This window comes from Eptatretus burgeri, chromosome 4 (assembly GCF_056783735.1).
Source record: "Eptatretus burgeri isolate ZD-2024b chromosome 4, Ebu_testis_v1, whole genome shotgun sequence".
In the NCBI taxonomy this organism is placed as follows: domain Eukaryota; kingdom Metazoa; phylum Chordata; class Myxini; order Myxiniformes; family Myxinidae; genus Eptatretus; species Eptatretus burgeri.
This window is the reverse complement of record NC_140964.1, coordinates 107,552,707-107,570,745: the sequence shown is the minus strand read 5'-3', so window position 1 is coordinate 107,570,745 and position 18,039 is coordinate 107,552,707. Positions and strand designations below refer to the sequence as shown.

Here is an 18,039-nt window from a genome sequence, read left to right as displayed (position 1 = left end):
TAGCACTTATTGGAGCAATGAGGGGGTCTCTGGCCAGCCTGTGCAGGTCAGGAGGCAAAATGACAGGTTGCACAGGTGCGGTGGGGGCAGGTGGGGGAAGAACCAGCCATTATTCACAGAGCCAGGGTGTGTGTGTGTGTGTGTGTGTGTGTGTGTGTGTGTGTGTGTGTGTGTGGGGGGGGTGGTGGTGATTGGGGGTCACGCCATGTGGGGTAAGGTGTGAGGCACTAGCCCGCGCTGGTGGCCAGAGGCACTAGTCTCGGTCGGGTGTGCCAGCGGCACCAGTACTAGCTGGGCACGACAGTGGTCAGAGGCACCAGTCCAAGAGGCCCCAGGTCAGGCCACGCAGGGCGGGGAAGGAGACACCAGGACAGGCTGTGCCGAGCAGTAGGCACCAGACCACATAACAAAGCAATTGCTATGAATGTCAAAGTTAAGATATTCACTTCTTCTCTTGTATACCTGCTCAGGAATATATAATCTTGAACATCATTGACTGAAAACATTTACAATGTTAGATGTGAGGAAATTTCAACAATCCCGTTTGCTGTGGTGAAACAAAAAAGAGGCAACAATAAATGTTCCTTTAAAGATTTGAATGAATGTAATTTTTGCAATCCTGTTTGCCTTTAACACATCTCAGGTGCATTACTAGCTCCAGGTCACAATTGTATCACACAATTGAACAGTTATTTATTTCGAGGCAAAGTGACAAGGACAAGGAAATTAAGCAAGTGAGACATTGAGAAGGCAGGTGGGGTGACGAACAGGACAAGGGTGGAATTTACACTGAAGTGACACTGGAGATTAAAATCATATTGCAATGAAAGTGAATTAGGAAGTATGGTGTACGATTACAAAGTACCAGCATCCAGATCTCGGCAAGCTTGCTGACTCTTCTGAAGATCCTGGCTTAGCCGAATTACTTTCTCATCCAGTTTATTCAACTGTTCTTCACTCACTGCTGGGAACTGCTCCTGAGTGGAAACGCAGGTAGAGGAAATGATGTTGAAGCTGAAGGTTTTTTCCAAGACGTACCAACTTTTTATGCACATGATCTTTGGTGGAATGTGCCATTTCAAGCACGAAGTTTGATCAAAAAGTGTCCGAACTGATACTACTGCAAGGCCATTGGTGACAACCATCCACTCGATGATACTTTGTCACATGCCAGATCATGATTGCACAATGTATACAAATTATGTTTCATGAGACATTTGATAGAATGCAGTTTATCGAATGGGTTGGGTTTTACCCTGGATGGAAATGTGTGCAAACAATGTACAAGTATTACTTTGTTATTTTTTCTTAATTTGCACTTTGAGGAACATTACTGAATATGACACTTTTGAAAGGACATATTCCACCGCAGAATGCTCTGCGCACATGCGCAGACACCTCAGGAGAGGTTAGCGTTCAGGGCATCATAAAGTACAGTGTATTGCGTGAGTAAGATGAGGATTGTTACTTAATATGGCTCACAAAGCTTCTGAAATAAGCCGAAAATACATGAAAAAGTACCTGAGAGAAAGGGCTATGCCTCTGAACAACAAAAGACTGATAGCTTTCTCAGCTTGCCAAACAGGCACCTGCTCGTACTGCAAACTCCCTAATAAATGGTCTGGTGCAAGGACCGAGTGGAAATCCCCAACGGATCGCTACCAGGGAATGTATGGTTTATCGGGATTAGATGCTTCTGAACACCGATGGGAAGGACATAACTGGTACATTGTCCAGGGTATGGTTAAAATTATACTGACTATTAATCATGTTGGGGCTGGCAGGTGGGAAGGTGAGAGCTATGGGAGCTTTGAAGGCCATTATAAATCTTTTTTTCTTTCGGCTGCTCCCGTTAGGGGTCGCCACAGCGGATAATCCCTCTCCATTTCGCTTGAGGGCCATTATAAATATACTTGTGTAAAACCCGGCAAAAATGATGAGGCCCAAGAGAATCACCCCCCCCCCCCCCCACCCATCACCACCCTGCCAGATCACATTAGAGCACAGTTAAAGAATACAGCTCATAGGCTTGTGGATTTATTTTTGTTTCATAAATAAAAGTATGATTATTTTAGAAATATGTATATATATATATATATATATATATATATATATATATATATTATATATATATATATATTATCAAAGTGATAATGGAATTTCAAATGACCGAGTAAAATTACTCACCAGTATATATTTTTGCTGCAAACACATCTCACCGCTTGCGTTATAGTTGTAAAAACAACCGGAAAGGTCATGCAATCAATCCCAAAACAAAAATATATTGTTTGTTTGGTTCTAGGGTCGCAAAAGAAACTATACTGGACTACATTTTTACATCTATTGCTAAAAGTTGAAGCGTCCCCGTGTGTGTTTTTGTAGATATTCACTGTGGCCGCTAATTATCTTAAAAGAAAAAGACAGGAAAAGACTCCTCTCATCCACAGATATTTCTCCTATATTCTCATGAGTCCGATTTGCATTCAGGAACAGAACAATTATGGTTTAGCATTTTGAAATTGCCACTCTTTTGTCTAAATGCTGAAAATTGTGTTTAAAAGAAGATTTGAATTACAGATTTCATGCGTTTAACAGCAGGTTAAAAGTGTCTGACAAGCTGAACCAAGTCACTAAAAATGCACACAGTGCATGCACAAAAGGCCTCATTAGCATTCGTACTTCATTTTGGAAATCATGTTTTGGATAACCTCTGAAACAGCAGTTTGGTAAATGATGACCTCATGTTCTCAAAGTAAGCGTTTTGTCTTTAAAAACATTCACCCAAACCAAAATAGCAATGACTTCTGAAATGATATGAGAATGATGCATCACCTTTTCAGATAAAATGCAGCAAACAATTGTTCCTGATGATTAAAACAGGTAAGTGATCTACATTCATGTTACAAAATATTTAAAAAAGGATGTCACCCAAGGATGACATGCAGCCTAATGGGCAAAAAAGTACAACTTGCAACATGATTATGACCTGGCCCACACGCAGTTAGCGACCACTCACGTTACCAAATGCATTTTCGGTGTTCACCTATTTCTATATACTGGAGAACTGGAAACAACCAGAATTAAGGAGCATTGAGAAGAGGTGTCAACAAATATTCAATCACCTGGCAATGAACACATAAATTCAGAAAAAGAAACATCTAAGATGCCTTCAGAAGTTACAGAAGCCTGGATGAAGTGGATCAATTTCAGGGTGGGGGAGGGAGGAAGGGAGGGCAAGGAGTGGTTATTTCAAATCAGACAGTTCTCCCTCGCAATTACAAGAGAAAAGTGCTATACTTTATACAACATTATTCCTGGAACTTATTTACCTGGTTTGCAAAGTAAACTTTCTGTTTACCATAAAGCTTCTCCTTTATACTTCCATCTTCTGCCAACTGCTCCAAGGCTTTTATCACGGCCTGCAACCAAAGAAGGTTAAAGGAGAACGGGAGCTATATTTTCATTACTCGTGTACATTTCCATAATGAAACTAGAGGGGGAGCACTCGGTAGAGTGCAAAACCTCCGCCGCCAATACTGCTAGGTCACTCAAGTGAACCTGATATCCTATTCTTTCAATTTGACGTCAACAGTGCTCACAGAGTTATAGTTTGCAACTTTCCCTTTTACATACTCAATTCATTCGTCATAACTAGATTCCTTGAGACAGAAATTGCGGCTGATTTTGGAACTTCAGGTGGATATACCCACGTAAAATCAATTATAATTTTGGCATGTTTTTTGTTGGAAATCACTTATAACATGTAGAAATGCAAAAAAAAAAAAATATATATATATATATATCGAAATTTTGTTGAAAAAAAAAAGTTGCAAAAATTTTTTTTCTCTCTAACAATTTTTTTTTTTGGCGGGGGGGGGGGGTAGGGTTGGAAATCACTTAAAACATGTAGAAATGCAAAAAAAAAAAAATTCAAATATTTTTTCAAGATGGCCGCCGTCGCGGCCATATTGGATTTTGGACCAAGTCCAAAATCTAATGGCATGATCCGTGGACCATACCTAATCCCCCCACCAAGTTTCGCCGAAATCCGTCGAGGAGTTTTTCCGTAATACTGTTCACAAACAAAAACAAACAAACAAACAGAAAGGGGTTCATGTTGAAAACAGTAACCTCCGATCTTCGATGGCAGAGGTTAATAAAGCATCGTGCAATGTTATTTAAAGTTTAACAGCTAGATCCATCTTTCTTGGCCAGAGTTAAGCAAGGAATTATTACTGTATTTGAACCAAGGCTAAAAAAGGTGAGTGGCATACCTTAAAGTAATCATGCCAGCCCTTAAGATTGACAAAAATATGAGTTAACATAGCAAAGTAGGATGGAGAATTGACATCCTGACATTATACATGTATCCTAACATAGTAATGTAGGATTGAGAATTGAGAAGTCCATTTACAAAGCACAACTCAGCAAAGTAGGATGGAGTATTCACAGGGGAGAAAATATCTGCAAATTGTGATGCATTTCAATAACATTGCATCAAGATAGTTATGCCACACTAGTTAATTTGTTAAATTAAAACGTCTTAGGCAAAACAACAATACCTGCTTTAATCACAGCAAGCTATTTTATCTCTGCTGATGAAATATTGGATGGCCGTGACTGAATGTACTGCTGGCTAAAATGGTGTTTCTTTATTCTCAAGATATTCAAAATAAATCCTAAGTCACAGAGTGCTGCTGAGTGCGAGCTGTTGCATGAAAGGAAATTTGCTTCTAAAAATGGAAATGTGCTTTTTCTGACATGTGCTTCTTAAAAACCATATTCATACAATTCCAAGCAAGATATCTTAAAACAAATCCTTTCCCGATCACACACACACACACACACACACACACACATACATACATACATATATATATATATATATATATATATATATATATATATATATATATATATATATATATATACATACATACATACATACATACATACACATTGTTGCGGTTGTGGGGGTAGATGGAGGAATTTAATCGGAAAGTTAGGATTGAATCAAGTTGTTTGGTCCGTGGACATGTAGAAGACATCACGATGAAATTAAGTTGGGAAACTGTGAGCTTAAGTGTTATGTGTCACCACACGGGGGGATGATGCGGTGTTAATTACATGGAATAAGTTCCTTATTAAGAATAAGTTACCCAGTATGTGATTGCGCTGCACCCCCCCCCCAATAATCCATTCCGTCGATTTTGCATTTACAGGTGGGCCAAATGTGCTGAGCAGGCAAAAGCCCCACCTCCAAAGGTGACGGCTGGCGAAGTCATGCTCCGAGGCTGACGATTGATGGGCGTGACGTCAGAAGCTAGCCAAGCATGCTGATCAGGCTGAAGCCCCACCTTCCCGGGTTTCATGCGAGCAAGCCACACCCCAGAGGTGGAACAGGGGTTCGGTGTAACATCAGTCAGGGTTGGGAGATCGGGAGCGCAAGCACAAGGTCAGAGGGAGAGGAGGAACGCACGAATGCGGAGTGAAGGATGCACGCGGTCAAGAGAGAACGTAGCTAGGAAATGGTCTGGAAGAACAGGTCTGTACAGCTGGCTTTCCTTTGACGCATGCATAAGACAGCATGATTCTTGTATTTGTGCTGAGGCGATTTGACTTGCGTGGTGAAGCAAGACGCTGGCAATCGACTCTTGGCTGGTCGTGTGGACAGGCCTCGAGGCCTCGTGTATGTCACCGAAAGGGACGGCGTGATTCTGCAAAGTGTTGGTGAGGACGATCGACGAAGAAGCTGCACGGGGTCTCTGATCCTTGGTGTTGAATACCACTCACAAATTGTCTGACGAATGTTCTTGCTGCGAGAGAGCGTCTCGGCACCATTTTGCGCACATCTATATATGCAAATAGAAGCGCGTCAATTCCACGTTCCACAAAGACCATCTCTGGGCTAAGCTAAGTACCAGAATAAAGGAAGGGTTTTCTTTTATTTGGTTTCCCCTTGTTTGTATTTAAGTCTGTGTGTAGAGGCACCTCAACTTGTACTTTAATTTACCTCACGTATTGTTATTCATTCTGATAATTGTCCTTTGTAAATATTTGCCTATTTTCAATAAATGTGTTCATTTTAAGTGGCTGTGTTGGTGTATTTGTCGTGCGGTTCGAGTATAAACGCCCGTGCATACATTTATGTGCCCCAGTCCCTCCGCCATTGCGCCCTGCCCCTCCCGCACACTTGATAATCTCCGAGGATGAACGTGTCTGCCTCCTAATAAGGAAAAAACACTCGACCATCTGGAGATGGAGTTGTTCACCGCCCGTCGCCACAATTTGGGATGGGGGGGGGGGTTAACGTGGACCGGCAGCTCAGTGAAAATATATACAGTTGAGTATTAATGATATATCTCTATATCTCTATATCTCTCTATCTCTCTATCTCTCTATCTCTCTATCTCTCTATCTCTCTATCTCTCCTCCCCTCCCCTCTCTCCCCCCCTTTCCCTCCTCTCTCTCTCTCCTTCCCTCCTTCTCTCCCCCCTTTCCCTCCTCTCTCTTTCTCTCTCCCCCTGCCTCCCTCCTCTCTCTCTTCCTCCCATCCCAACCCATAGTATTCCTGTCAGTGAAACGTCAGGTTGCATTTGTAAATAGTACAATAAATGGTAAATGTAGATGTTTTAATTTTCAATATATAAGTTTATGTGATTCGGAAGAAAATTAACAAATGTGTTTACATCTGCCACCAAAGGTGGACCAAGGTTATGTTTTCACCCCTGTTTGTACATTTATTTGTTTGTGAGGAGGATATCTCAAAAAAAGTTATGGAAGGTTTCGATCGAAACTGGGACAGGTTGGGTGTGTGACGAGGATGAATTGGTTAGATTTTGGTGAAGATCCGGATCCTGATATGAGAATAATTAAAGTGATTCTTCACCATTGAAAGATCGGGTGAAAAACGATATACCGCATGATATTTCAAAAAGTTGCAGACGAGATATGACAAAACGAGATGGATGAGTGGGTAGGTGACAAGAGCAAGGCAATCCATCAGTGGATACAAAAAAAAACAAAACTGTTGAGCCTGGCAGAGGTATGTGCTCTAACCCAGTGCCGTTGTATTTGTTTTACGTTTGAGTAAATTACCCGCGGAAACACACGAGTCAGTTTCTCGGCATGTTTAACCAAATTGGAGATCATAACCTTTTCATGAGCTGCATTCGACACTTTTTAATTTAAATTAAAGCCTCTGCACTCAGAATCTTGGGAGATTCATATTCAGTCATCCTGCATTGTCCAATACAACACAAACAAATGTCTTTAACAATGCCCTGTCCTTCAAACCAAAGAAAGCTGCATAAAACAACCAAGAAAAGTTACTCAGATCAGGTCTGAAACAGAAAAAGGACTTACTTATTTGCGTCACTTTATACAGCTTTCTTTGGTTGGAAGGGCAGGGGGTTATTAATTATAAAATCCGAGCCATAGCTGGGGATAATTGATTAAGTGATAGCAGATTGGATGTTCCCTCCAATTCTGGGTGAGACACGTGATTGAGCCTTGACAGGCAAAAAGACTTCCAACATCTACCAATATCCTTGTAATTAATGATCATAGACAATATAGTCAAGGATGTATAAGAACCAAGGTGGTTTACCGTTTTTCCGAAGCCATGTTCTCGCTGCAGATTGGCTGTAATATCCTGAGCACTGTAAGGCCGGTTCTGCACGTTCAGGTATTTCAGAATCATTGTTGAGGCTGCACAAATAAAATCAGTTTGCCAGGAAGTCAATTAGTCAACAAATAAAATAAAACATCCATCAGTTAATCACCAGGCAAATGCACAGATGTATTTCAGTGCCAGTCGCTGGTCGTTTTACCTGCCAACTTTTCACGTTCAAACAACTTTGACGAAGAAAAAAAAACAAACAAACAAACAAGCAGTCATAGACTGGTACTTATAAAATCGTCAACTTGCCCTCTGACCTTGTCTAATAAAAGCTGTCTCTCGAGAAGGTAGCGACGCAAACCAGAAGTTTCTACGATGATTCTGTACCAAACCATCAAAAATCGTAACGTCGACCGAAGCAAAAATCTACATTTCTCCACGCAATTATTTTATCAAAGACACAAAACAGTAATATTCGGCCATCCACCAACAATCTTTACATAATCTGATGGCTCAGTGAGCCAGGAATGCGACGATAACCTTTATTGGGATAAAAATTGACTTTTAAACACCATCTTTATCGAAAACACCGTCAGCGCGCACACGGAAAACCTTTACGTGACTCAACGACACGTCTGCTCGAGCGCACTGCATCACGTGACGACCCGTGACGCGTCGAGTGAAATATTTTTTTATACTATCTTAAAACGTCTCCAAAACATCTGATTTTTACCAGAATTTCGACAACAGAGTTTTAAGCGTCCTAAGCGTTCGCAAAAACCGAAGACAAAATTAAAATCGAAGTTAAAATGAACTCGTAACGTCGAGCGAAGCAAAAATCTCCATTTCTCCACATGAATTTACGGAATTATGTTTGACCTCACTGTGACCTTGACCTTTGACCGATTTTGACCAAAATCTAATCAGCGCTAGCCATCACCCTCCTGAATCATGTGGTGTAATTTGACATTGGTAGCTTCTTCCGTTCTCGAGTTATCGAGCCGCCAAACAAACAAACACACAAACAAGCAAACAGAAACGGAAGTGATCAATATACTTACGAAATCTTTAGATTTCGTAAGTAACAAACAAAAAAACGTTTCCAGCTCCAGTTATACGATATACATGAAAGTCCCTTCAAAATGTCGTCACCAATCATTAATCTCCGAAACCCCCTTTCATTATTATTGTGACGAGTACCGAAGGTCAATTTGTCCAATCAGAAGCCAATTCCAAGTGCAAGTCAACCCGGAAATTCTGCGAAATCGCTGGAATTTCCAATGGTATTGCCAAGAGAAGGGCACGCAAGATGACGTGATCGCTCAAGTCAGCCTCCTAGAGGATTTTGTCTTCCAGGAGAACAGTCATAAAGACACAAGTATGTTAATATAATATGGAACAGGCAAAGCCTAGAAGCGAACGTAGAATTCTTCTTACATTCGCTTCTGACTTTACATAAAACTTGTTCACAACTGTATACTTGCCAACTATACCGTGGTACATGTAAGCGCCGCACAGCTGATGATTTTGACGCAACTTCCGGTTACTTCGGCCTGGATTCAGGATCAGCGAACAAATAATGTAAATCACGATTTAAAAATATTTTTGATGATGCGGGAGACATCTTTATTAAAATTAACTTTGCGAAAAAAATAATTGCATAAATAAATAAACAAACGATCACTTCAAGTCAAGAATAAAAGAATATTAAAAGTTCCGGGAAGAGTTTCAAAATCACTCCCGATAATGTTAAATACAAAATAAACACTTCCTGTCATGAAAAAAAAATCACTTTGGGAAGTATAAAATTAACTTTGGGAAAAAAAATAATTGAATAAATAAATAAACACTTCCGGTCATGATCTCCCAGCATGCATCATTCTCCATGAAAAAAACCGGAAACAAAAAAAAAAAACCAGAAACACAACAAAAACGGAAGCAAAATGGTCATAGCCAATGACAGGGATTCACAATTGCCAGGGTATTGTGTTGTTTTTGTTGTTTCCTATTCTCTCATGTGCACGCATTAAGTAATATTCACAAGATAGAAATAAAACCCAATCGTGTTTATACACCGCACAGCGTTTAACAACCGGAAGTAAAAAGTCATAGCTAACGACACGGATTCCAAATAGCCAGGGCTATTGTGTTGTTTCCTATTTTCTCACGTGCACGCGTTAAGTATTAAGCTCACTTCGTTCGCTATTACTGTCTATTACCTCAGCCAACAAAGGGGGACAGAGCTTGTGTTTTCACCCCTGTCTGTCAGTCTGTGAGCAGGATATCTCAAAAGGTTATGGACAGATTTGGATAAAGCTTGGATAGCTTGTGTGTGTGCCAAAGACAAATCAATTTAATTCTGCTGAAGATCCGGAAACAATAATTTTATAAGTGACTGGCAGAGGCGACCTGTCGCTTCGCTGACAGACCAATGAGTCGTCGTGTTTGCTAAAATTTTGGGTGAGAAGGAAAGGAAGACAAATTTACTCATGCATCGGGTGCTTTAACCCCTCACTCACCCTGCTCAATCCGTCCTCACGCCATACCCCCCACCCCCATCCGCCCCCCCCCGGGTCCGTCCTGATGTCCCTTCTCGCTAGAAATCTCTCACACATGATGAGAAACTTTGACAGGCCCGTCCATTTTTTTAGGGGGGGGGTGGGAGAGAAGGGAAGGACATATTTACCCATGTGAAAAGCGATATAAACTCAGCGCTGCCCAGGTTAAAAAGGAAATTGTATACCCTCTGCCACCACCGCAAAGTGGCGCTACATGGTACACATTTACATAGAGAATTTATGTAAAAGCACCCACCCACCCTCCTTTCTGTTCCCCACACTCACGCGTGAGGCTACGGCCACATAGCCTATGTTATACACACACACACACACACACACACACACACACACACACACACACACACACACACACACACACACACACACACACACACACACACACACACACACACACACACACACACACACACACACACACACACACACACACACACACACACACACACACACACACTTGTATTTGTACCCCAAGTTTGGAGTTTGTAACTGACAAATGCAATGAAGTTAAATTTCAACAAGTCTGAAGACGATGATGGTTCACGAGCGGTATTTGACGATGTAGATCGTTTCAGGAGTCAAGGATGAGATAATGTGATAATGCTTGACCAAGTTATAAAAATGATCAACATGATGTGGTACGAGTGACAGGTTATTAGCTGCAAAATGTCGAAAACCCAGTTTCGTTCAACAACTTTAAAAATTTGACCTTTGCATAACCTTTAAAAGGTCACAAAACAATGTTGTGGACATTAAAATAAGAAAACAGGATATGTGCTATACCTTATTGGAGTTAGTTCATCGAAGAAGGTCGAAAACCCGGTTCAATTCCCACAACTTTGAAAATTTGACCTTTGTGACCTTTAAAGGTCAAAGGTCAAGGATTATGACCTTTGGTGCAAAACTTCCTCTGGAACATTCCAGGAACAATATAACGTCATATAGGCTATATGGCATTTCACACTCATTGGATTATCCATACTTTGATGAAATCAGCGTAAAAACAAACTTGAAGGGGGCACCACGGGCAAGGTGTTCGAGATAGAGCAAAATGGTTTCAAGAATTTAGGTGGGGAATGACCTCAAGATTATGCATAAAACATATTGTCATCCTCGCTCTCAAAGTTTGGGCAGTCGTATGATTTTTATGTCAAAATTCGAAGTTTTCTAAGTTCGTGACCTTGTGACCTTGACCTTGGGACAAAAATGAAAAATCGAGCTCCATGGGGCTATGCAGGTGCTATTGGGCTAACCAAATACTGAAACCACTGCCAGATTCGACAAACCCCTCGGAGAAGATGGATTTTTATGTCAAAATCACAATTTTCTAAGTTCGTGACCTTGGGACGAAAAAAAAAAAATAAAATCGAGCTCCATGGGGCTATGCAGATGTCATTGGGCTAACCAAATACCAAAACCCCTGCCAGATTCGACAAACACCCGAGGAGAAGATGCAAATTGAAATTGGCTACCCCCTACAAACACAATTCGCAATTTTCTAAGTTCGTGACCTTGTGGCCTTAACCTTGGGACGAAAATGAAAAAAAAAAAACGAGCTCTGTGGGGCTATGCAGGTGTCATTGAGCGAACCAAATACCGAAACCCCTGCCAGATTCGACAAACCCCTCGGAGAAGAAATTTTTTTTTATCTTAAAATTGGCAATTTTCTAAGTTCGTGACCTTGTGACGAAAATGGAAAAAAAAAAAAAATAAAATAAAAAAAAACGAGCTCCGTGGGGCTACGCAGGTGCCATTGGGCTAACCAAATACCGAAACCCATGTCAGATTTGACAAACCCCCCAGGAGAAGATGAAAATTGAAATATGCTACCCCCTAAAAACATGTTTTTTGGGCGTGGCTCCGCCCATAATGGGCGCACCACGCCCATTTTCATGAAAACACATCTAGATCCTGATATAAACCTCCCACCAAAATTGTCAGGATCGGATCAAAACCCACGGAGCTCTGCTCGGGACAGACAGACAGACAAGCCGGTAGGCGGACATGGGTAGTCTCCTACCCAATAGAACCTGACGCGATGGGCCCGTTCGATGGGGAATGACCTGAGGATTAAGCACAAGAAAATTCATGATTCCAGCTTCAAGGGTTAATGCTGCAGATTGTTTTTTCGTTAAAATACCCCCACATTGAGCTTTTTCGGCCGTTGCTAGGCAATGGAGGGGTCCATAGCAACGGTTCTTTCTCACATAACTAGGACATGCCATGAACCTACCATGCCAGTTTCATGTATATCTGACTCAGTCTCTGAGATATAACGAACTTCGTTTTTTTTTATTGTTTTCAACCAGGGTTCATTCAAAGTCTATCTTCTCCGACAGTTTTCATCGGATCCGGCTGGAAATTTTTGACAATATGGCTGAATGTACTGCCCACAGTCGCTCGTGGCCCGATTTTTGAAAGAAATTTTTTTCTTATGATTTCTCAAAAATTTCAAAGACCCGTTGCTAGGCAACGGTGGTGTCCATAGCAACCGTTCTCATTTGCACACAACTAGGTCATGGTATGAACCTACCAACCAACTTTAATCGAAATCGCTATTGTATTAACTGAAATCGCCATTTTAAATACAGATAATTAGGGTAGAACAAATCTCAAAAAAAATTTAATTTTTTTTTTTTTCGACAAGATCGACTACCCAACAGACAGACAGACACACAACAATAACTAATATAGTGGTCACTAATTTTTTTTTCATGAACCAATTATGAACTCTTTCACACATGTCAAGTTCAAAGGTAAAATATACTGTACATGGACACAGATGAGAAATTTACATACGAGCAAAAAAACTGCACAGTTTCTCGAATGCCGTCGTCGATTTTTACATTCTTTCCTTTGTTTTCATGTCGTATTCCAAGACATGTTGTTACCTCCATCATTGAAGATGGACAGACGTTACATTTTCACCACGGTTTGTTTGTCTGTCTGTGAACAGGATGTCCCAAAAAGTTACGGACAAAACTTGGTGGACAGCTTGGGTGTGTGACAAGAATGCATTGGTTCGATTTTGGTGAAGATTCGGATCCAAATCCCACAGTTTATTAAGCGACTCTACAAGATTGAGAGATAGATCCAAAACGATATATAGTACGATATCACAAACCGTTGTGGACGGATTCGCACAAAACTAGATGGATTAAGTTGGTTATGGGACAAGAACAAGCCGATATTTTGGTTCAAGTCAGCAGATCCAGCATATCGGTGGGATAGAAAACGTAAACTGTTCAGCCAAGTGGAGGTATGTGCTCTACCAAGTGCTGTTTTAGTCAATCAAGTCTGACATTGCAGAAAAAAAGAAAGAAAGAAGACATTTACGGTTGAGAAAGTTAACATCTACAATGGCACGTCAATCCTTCCATTCATTTGCAAACTGTCACTGGCTTTGACACCAACACAATACCAACAATACCACAATGACACCAACAGTACGAGGTACAGAGGTCGTGTACCGACTAAAGGAACGCTGGGGAGGTTGGTCGTCTTGGGGGTCGCGGGTCTTGGTGCTGGCTGGTTCGTCTGGTCCTGGGTCATCGTAGTCTCTGATCTCCTTGGTTGATTGGTGCGTGGCCGGTTGGAGAGCACGGTACCTGGTGCTTGGAGCGGCATCGTGTTGCGGGTTCGGGTCCCGCCGAGCCGGATCGTCGAAGACTACATGAGGTGGACAGGTCCAAGCACAGGCTCTGGTCTCCAGCTCACCTTTCCTCGAGCTGGAAGCCTTCAATAAAGACCCGACGGGGTCCATTTTTTTGGGTGTGTGTCTGTGTGTGGGCCCGTCTTCAAGTAGAATTGTTTAAGTGCCTTGTACATACCTGCATTGCTTTTTGTCGGTTTAACTCTGCTCTCTGTGACCCCCTCTCTGATAAACCCGTTAAATGTACCAGCTCGTTTTCTGTGCTTTCCTCCATTGGCCGAGCATGGTGTGTATTGAGAAGTAGGAAGGCCGTTCGGCCCGGTAAATTGTTCATTTGGTCCAGCGCAGCTTTGGTAACTTCCGCTCGGTTACGCCGGATCCGAATCGCTGACAGCGACTCAATTCGGACAAAGTCGGCCGAGGGTGTGGTTTCCCCGGTAGTTGGACGGCGTGAGTACTTAGGTAAATTGGAGTTCGACAAGTGGATCCTACCCCATGCCGTCGAAATATTGGCGACCACGGTCCTCTGTGACCCGTGATCTTTCGGAGTTGTCCGAGATTCACGACCTAAATTCCGGGTGTTCGGTGGGAGACGACTCCACTGCTCCACCAAGTGGTCGTTTATCGACACCAAACCCCGGCCCCACAACAATATCAGAGGTCGTGTACTTGCCACTGAGCTGTGCAGCGTGGGTTTGACACCCAACACAACTCGACTATAAAATGCCACCCTGGTGCTTCACAGGCAAGAAATTCACGAGAGCACGAATTCTTCCCACGTGGACTTCGAGCCCGTCGTCCAATCTGGTGAAGTCACTCGAGAACCTCAAGACCTCAATGCAATTCTCAAAAAAAAAAAGGGTAGACCTTGACCAAATTATGATAAATATCTCTCATAATCAACCCAGTTCGACTTGGATCAGCGGGAAGACTGCACCCTCAAAAAAGTATGCAACTCGCAGCCGGGTGTTGCCTCTGCGAGACGATCCACCACCACCACCACCACCACCACCACCCGACCCGGCAAGCACTGCTGTGCGTGCGGCCATCGTTCGTGCAGTGCACTCGAGTGATTGCACCAAGAAAGCTCCGACCGAATGACTATTACACATCGAGTCACAGTCACAGAGCACACACGGTACAGCAAGAGCGGGAAAACATCGACAGTCGGAAATCCAACACCACATTAAATGATTAATTATTAAATTCTCTCAATCCTGCCACTGCGAGAGCACATCCATCACGAAGAGTCACACCTGTCGCCTCTTTCGCCTTGCTCATCGCGCTGCAGCAGCTGCCGCCGAAACCCCGGCTCACGGCTGTGTGAGCTTTCAAAAACAAACACCTGTGGGGGGGGGGGATAACAATTTCAAGAATCTTCACCATCTAAGTTGCAAAGGTATGCAATAAAACCTTCTTTGTTTTGATGTAAGCACGTTCACAAACAAGTTTTGAAAGACAATTTCCGCAAAACAAGCGTCGACGAAAAAAAGAAAGCAAAACTACTACCGCGAACTATACCGCCATGGCTTGTTTGATATGGACATAAAAATAGAAATTCAACAATTCAGCCGTGCTTCGGAAAGTTTGCATATCAACCAAAGATTCTGAGTACTATGTATCAAAAAAAAAACTTTCCACACAATACAGTATTGTGCATAGCCGATGCGGGCGGCTGTGGGGGTGCTGCATGGCGGAGTAGCGACATGGGGTACCCAATGAATGTCTGGTCACGTGAGTCAAGCGCACCATTTTGTTTCCATTGACAGCTCATCATTCTTTTTTAAATGAGAAGATGCTGTGCCATTTACAAGAATTTACAAGGAAATCTAACACAGGTGGAGGCCATTCAGCCCATCATGCCTGCACGATCACCATACTAATTTATCCACACAAGATCCAAGGAAGCGAATGCAAAAAAATTAAATGTTTTTAATTAATAAAATTATTTATTTTGTTTGTTTGTTTGCTTTTTATTTGTATATTTTTTTCTTCTCCTCAAGGGAGGGGGCATGGGCTTGGTTAAAAACACACATCAACCACACAACTCCCCTTCACGAGACCCCCACCAACAGCACTCCGTACACATGCACACAATCACCCATCAATGCTGAAACTACCTCAAAGTCTCATCAACATCGCTATACCCCTCTATCTCCATAACGTCCAGGTACCTATGTAATTCTAATTTAAACGAATCTCCTGTTTCTGCTGCCACTACCTTTCCAGGGAGACCATACCATGCATTAACTACTCTCTGAGTGAATGTCCCCTGCCTTAACTACCGTCTTAACTCTCCTCTTCTTTACTCTCAGGCTATGGACCATGGTCCAATCACTGTCTACTCTGTTAAATAATTCATCTGCACTTATTTTATCTATACCTTTCATTATTGTAAACATCTCAATCATATCTCCTCATAACCACCTCCTTTCTCGTGTTTGAAGCCCTGTCTCCACCAGCCGCTCATCATAGTTGAGTCCAGCGAGGTCCGGAATCAATCGAGTAACCCGACGCTGAACCCTCTCTATGGCATCTATGTCCTTCCTGAATTGTGGTGACAAAAACTACACACAATATTCTAGATGTGGCCCTCACTAAGTTCCTGTACAATGTTAGCACCACCTCTTTTGATTTATAATTGACCCCCCCCTCCGATTACAGCCTAAAACCCTATTTGCTTTACCTATAGCTGCCTGCTTACCTCCCATATATATATTACCACCCCCAGATCCTTCTCCTGTGTGACACGCTCCAAAATTACCCCCTCCATCCTATAATCTCTATTTTCATCGTTCTTTCCCATCCCCAACACCTTACACTTGCTCAGGTTAAATTCCATCTGCCAGTCTTTTGCCCAATCTATACAAGTATCAATACTCTCTTGTATCTAATCACCACCACCCCCCCCTCCCTACTACCCACCTTACATCCAAGCTTTGTGTCATATTGGATGCACCAATCGATCAGAAAAGGGTTTTCAAAATGGATAGATTCCTTGGAGATCCCAGGAAGGAAAAAAATTGGGGAAATAAAGTTTATTGTCTGAAATGTGAAACCGATTTCGGGGTCGGTTTTGTGTCAGGGCGTTCGCCAAGTGGTTTAAGCACTCATGCAAGGAATATAACGGAATGGTTGATATGGAACGGCTGGCTTGGCAAGCGACAACAAGCTGATTGGTAATGGACCTTTTTATAATGGACAAATACCCCAAGTAAGTTGTAGTCCTGTGTGTCAGTGTGTGTCCTTTTATGTGGTACTACAAGCATATATGTTGTCGTTGCCTAAAGTAACCGGTACTTGACAGTTGGGTATAAACCCGTAAAAAGAGTAAAAGACACAAGTCATCATGGAAAAATGTATACATCATTTATGACGTATCAAGAACATCCAGGGGTGTGTTCAGTTGCCAAGCTTCCTTAGCCAAGCAAGCCATTCCTTATCAACGGATTCAAATGGGGTGCTTGCTTGAGTGCTTAAGCTACTTGACGAGCGATCTACAGGCTGATTGGTAACTGAACATGTGATGTGTTGCCCTTCCTTGGGCTTTGACGTGAGTGCCGTGTGTGCATGCGCGACACATGGGACCAGTAATGGAGCTGACTGGTGTCAATAACACATTCGTGAAGTTGAGCACATCGTGGTCGGTCTGATTGGTTGTACATCATGACATCACAGAATACACCGAGGGTAAAGTGACCTATAAGTAAAAACATCACTTGTGTGTCTACAACATACGTTTTATTTACTTATTTATGATCAAATACTATCTGTCACTTTTCTGGTGTAAATACAAAGGGAGGGGGAGAAAGAGAGAGAGAGAGAAAAGAGAGAAAAAGAGAGAAAGAGAGAAAGAGAGAAAAAGAGAGAAAGAGAGAAAGAGAGAAAGAGAGAAAGAGAGAAAGAGAGAAAGAGAGAAAGAGAGAAAGAGAGAGAAAGAGAGAGAAAGAGAGAGAAAGAGAGAGAAAGAGAGAAAGAGACAGAGAGACAGAGAGAGAGAGAGAGAGAGAGAGAGAGAGAGAGAGAGAGAGAGAGAGAGAGAGAGAGAGAGAGAGAGAGAGAGAGAGAGAGAGAGAGAGAGAGAGAGAGAGAGAGAGAGAGAGAGAGAGAGAGAGACATAAGGTTAGATGAGGTCAGAGCAGATCAGAATATAATAAAAGCAGATCACACAAAAAGGTGAAACAATATGA

General features: G+C 42.2%; 1 protein-coding gene across 1 annotated transcript in view; it reads right to left on the bottom strand.

Annotated features, from left to right (window-relative positions):
* The window catches only part of PSMC3IP (PSMC3 interacting protein), a 61,383-nt gene extending 46,093 nt beyond the window's left edge, over positions 1-15,290 (bottom strand). The window contains exons 1-4 of the mRNA XM_085879629.1: positions 15,106-15,290; positions 7,610-7,710; positions 3,330-3,419; positions 866-977 (exon numbers count right to left, since the gene is read on the bottom strand). Coding sequence (XP_085735755.1) covers positions 866-977; positions 3,330-3,419; positions 7,610-7,710; positions 15,106-15,235 — 433 coding nt within the window. The 5' untranslated portion in view covers positions 15,236-15,290. The remainder of the gene's footprint in view (positions 1-865; positions 978-3,329; positions 3,420-7,609; positions 7,711-15,105) is intronic.
* Between the last annotated feature and the right edge of the window lie 2,749 nt (positions 15,291-18,039).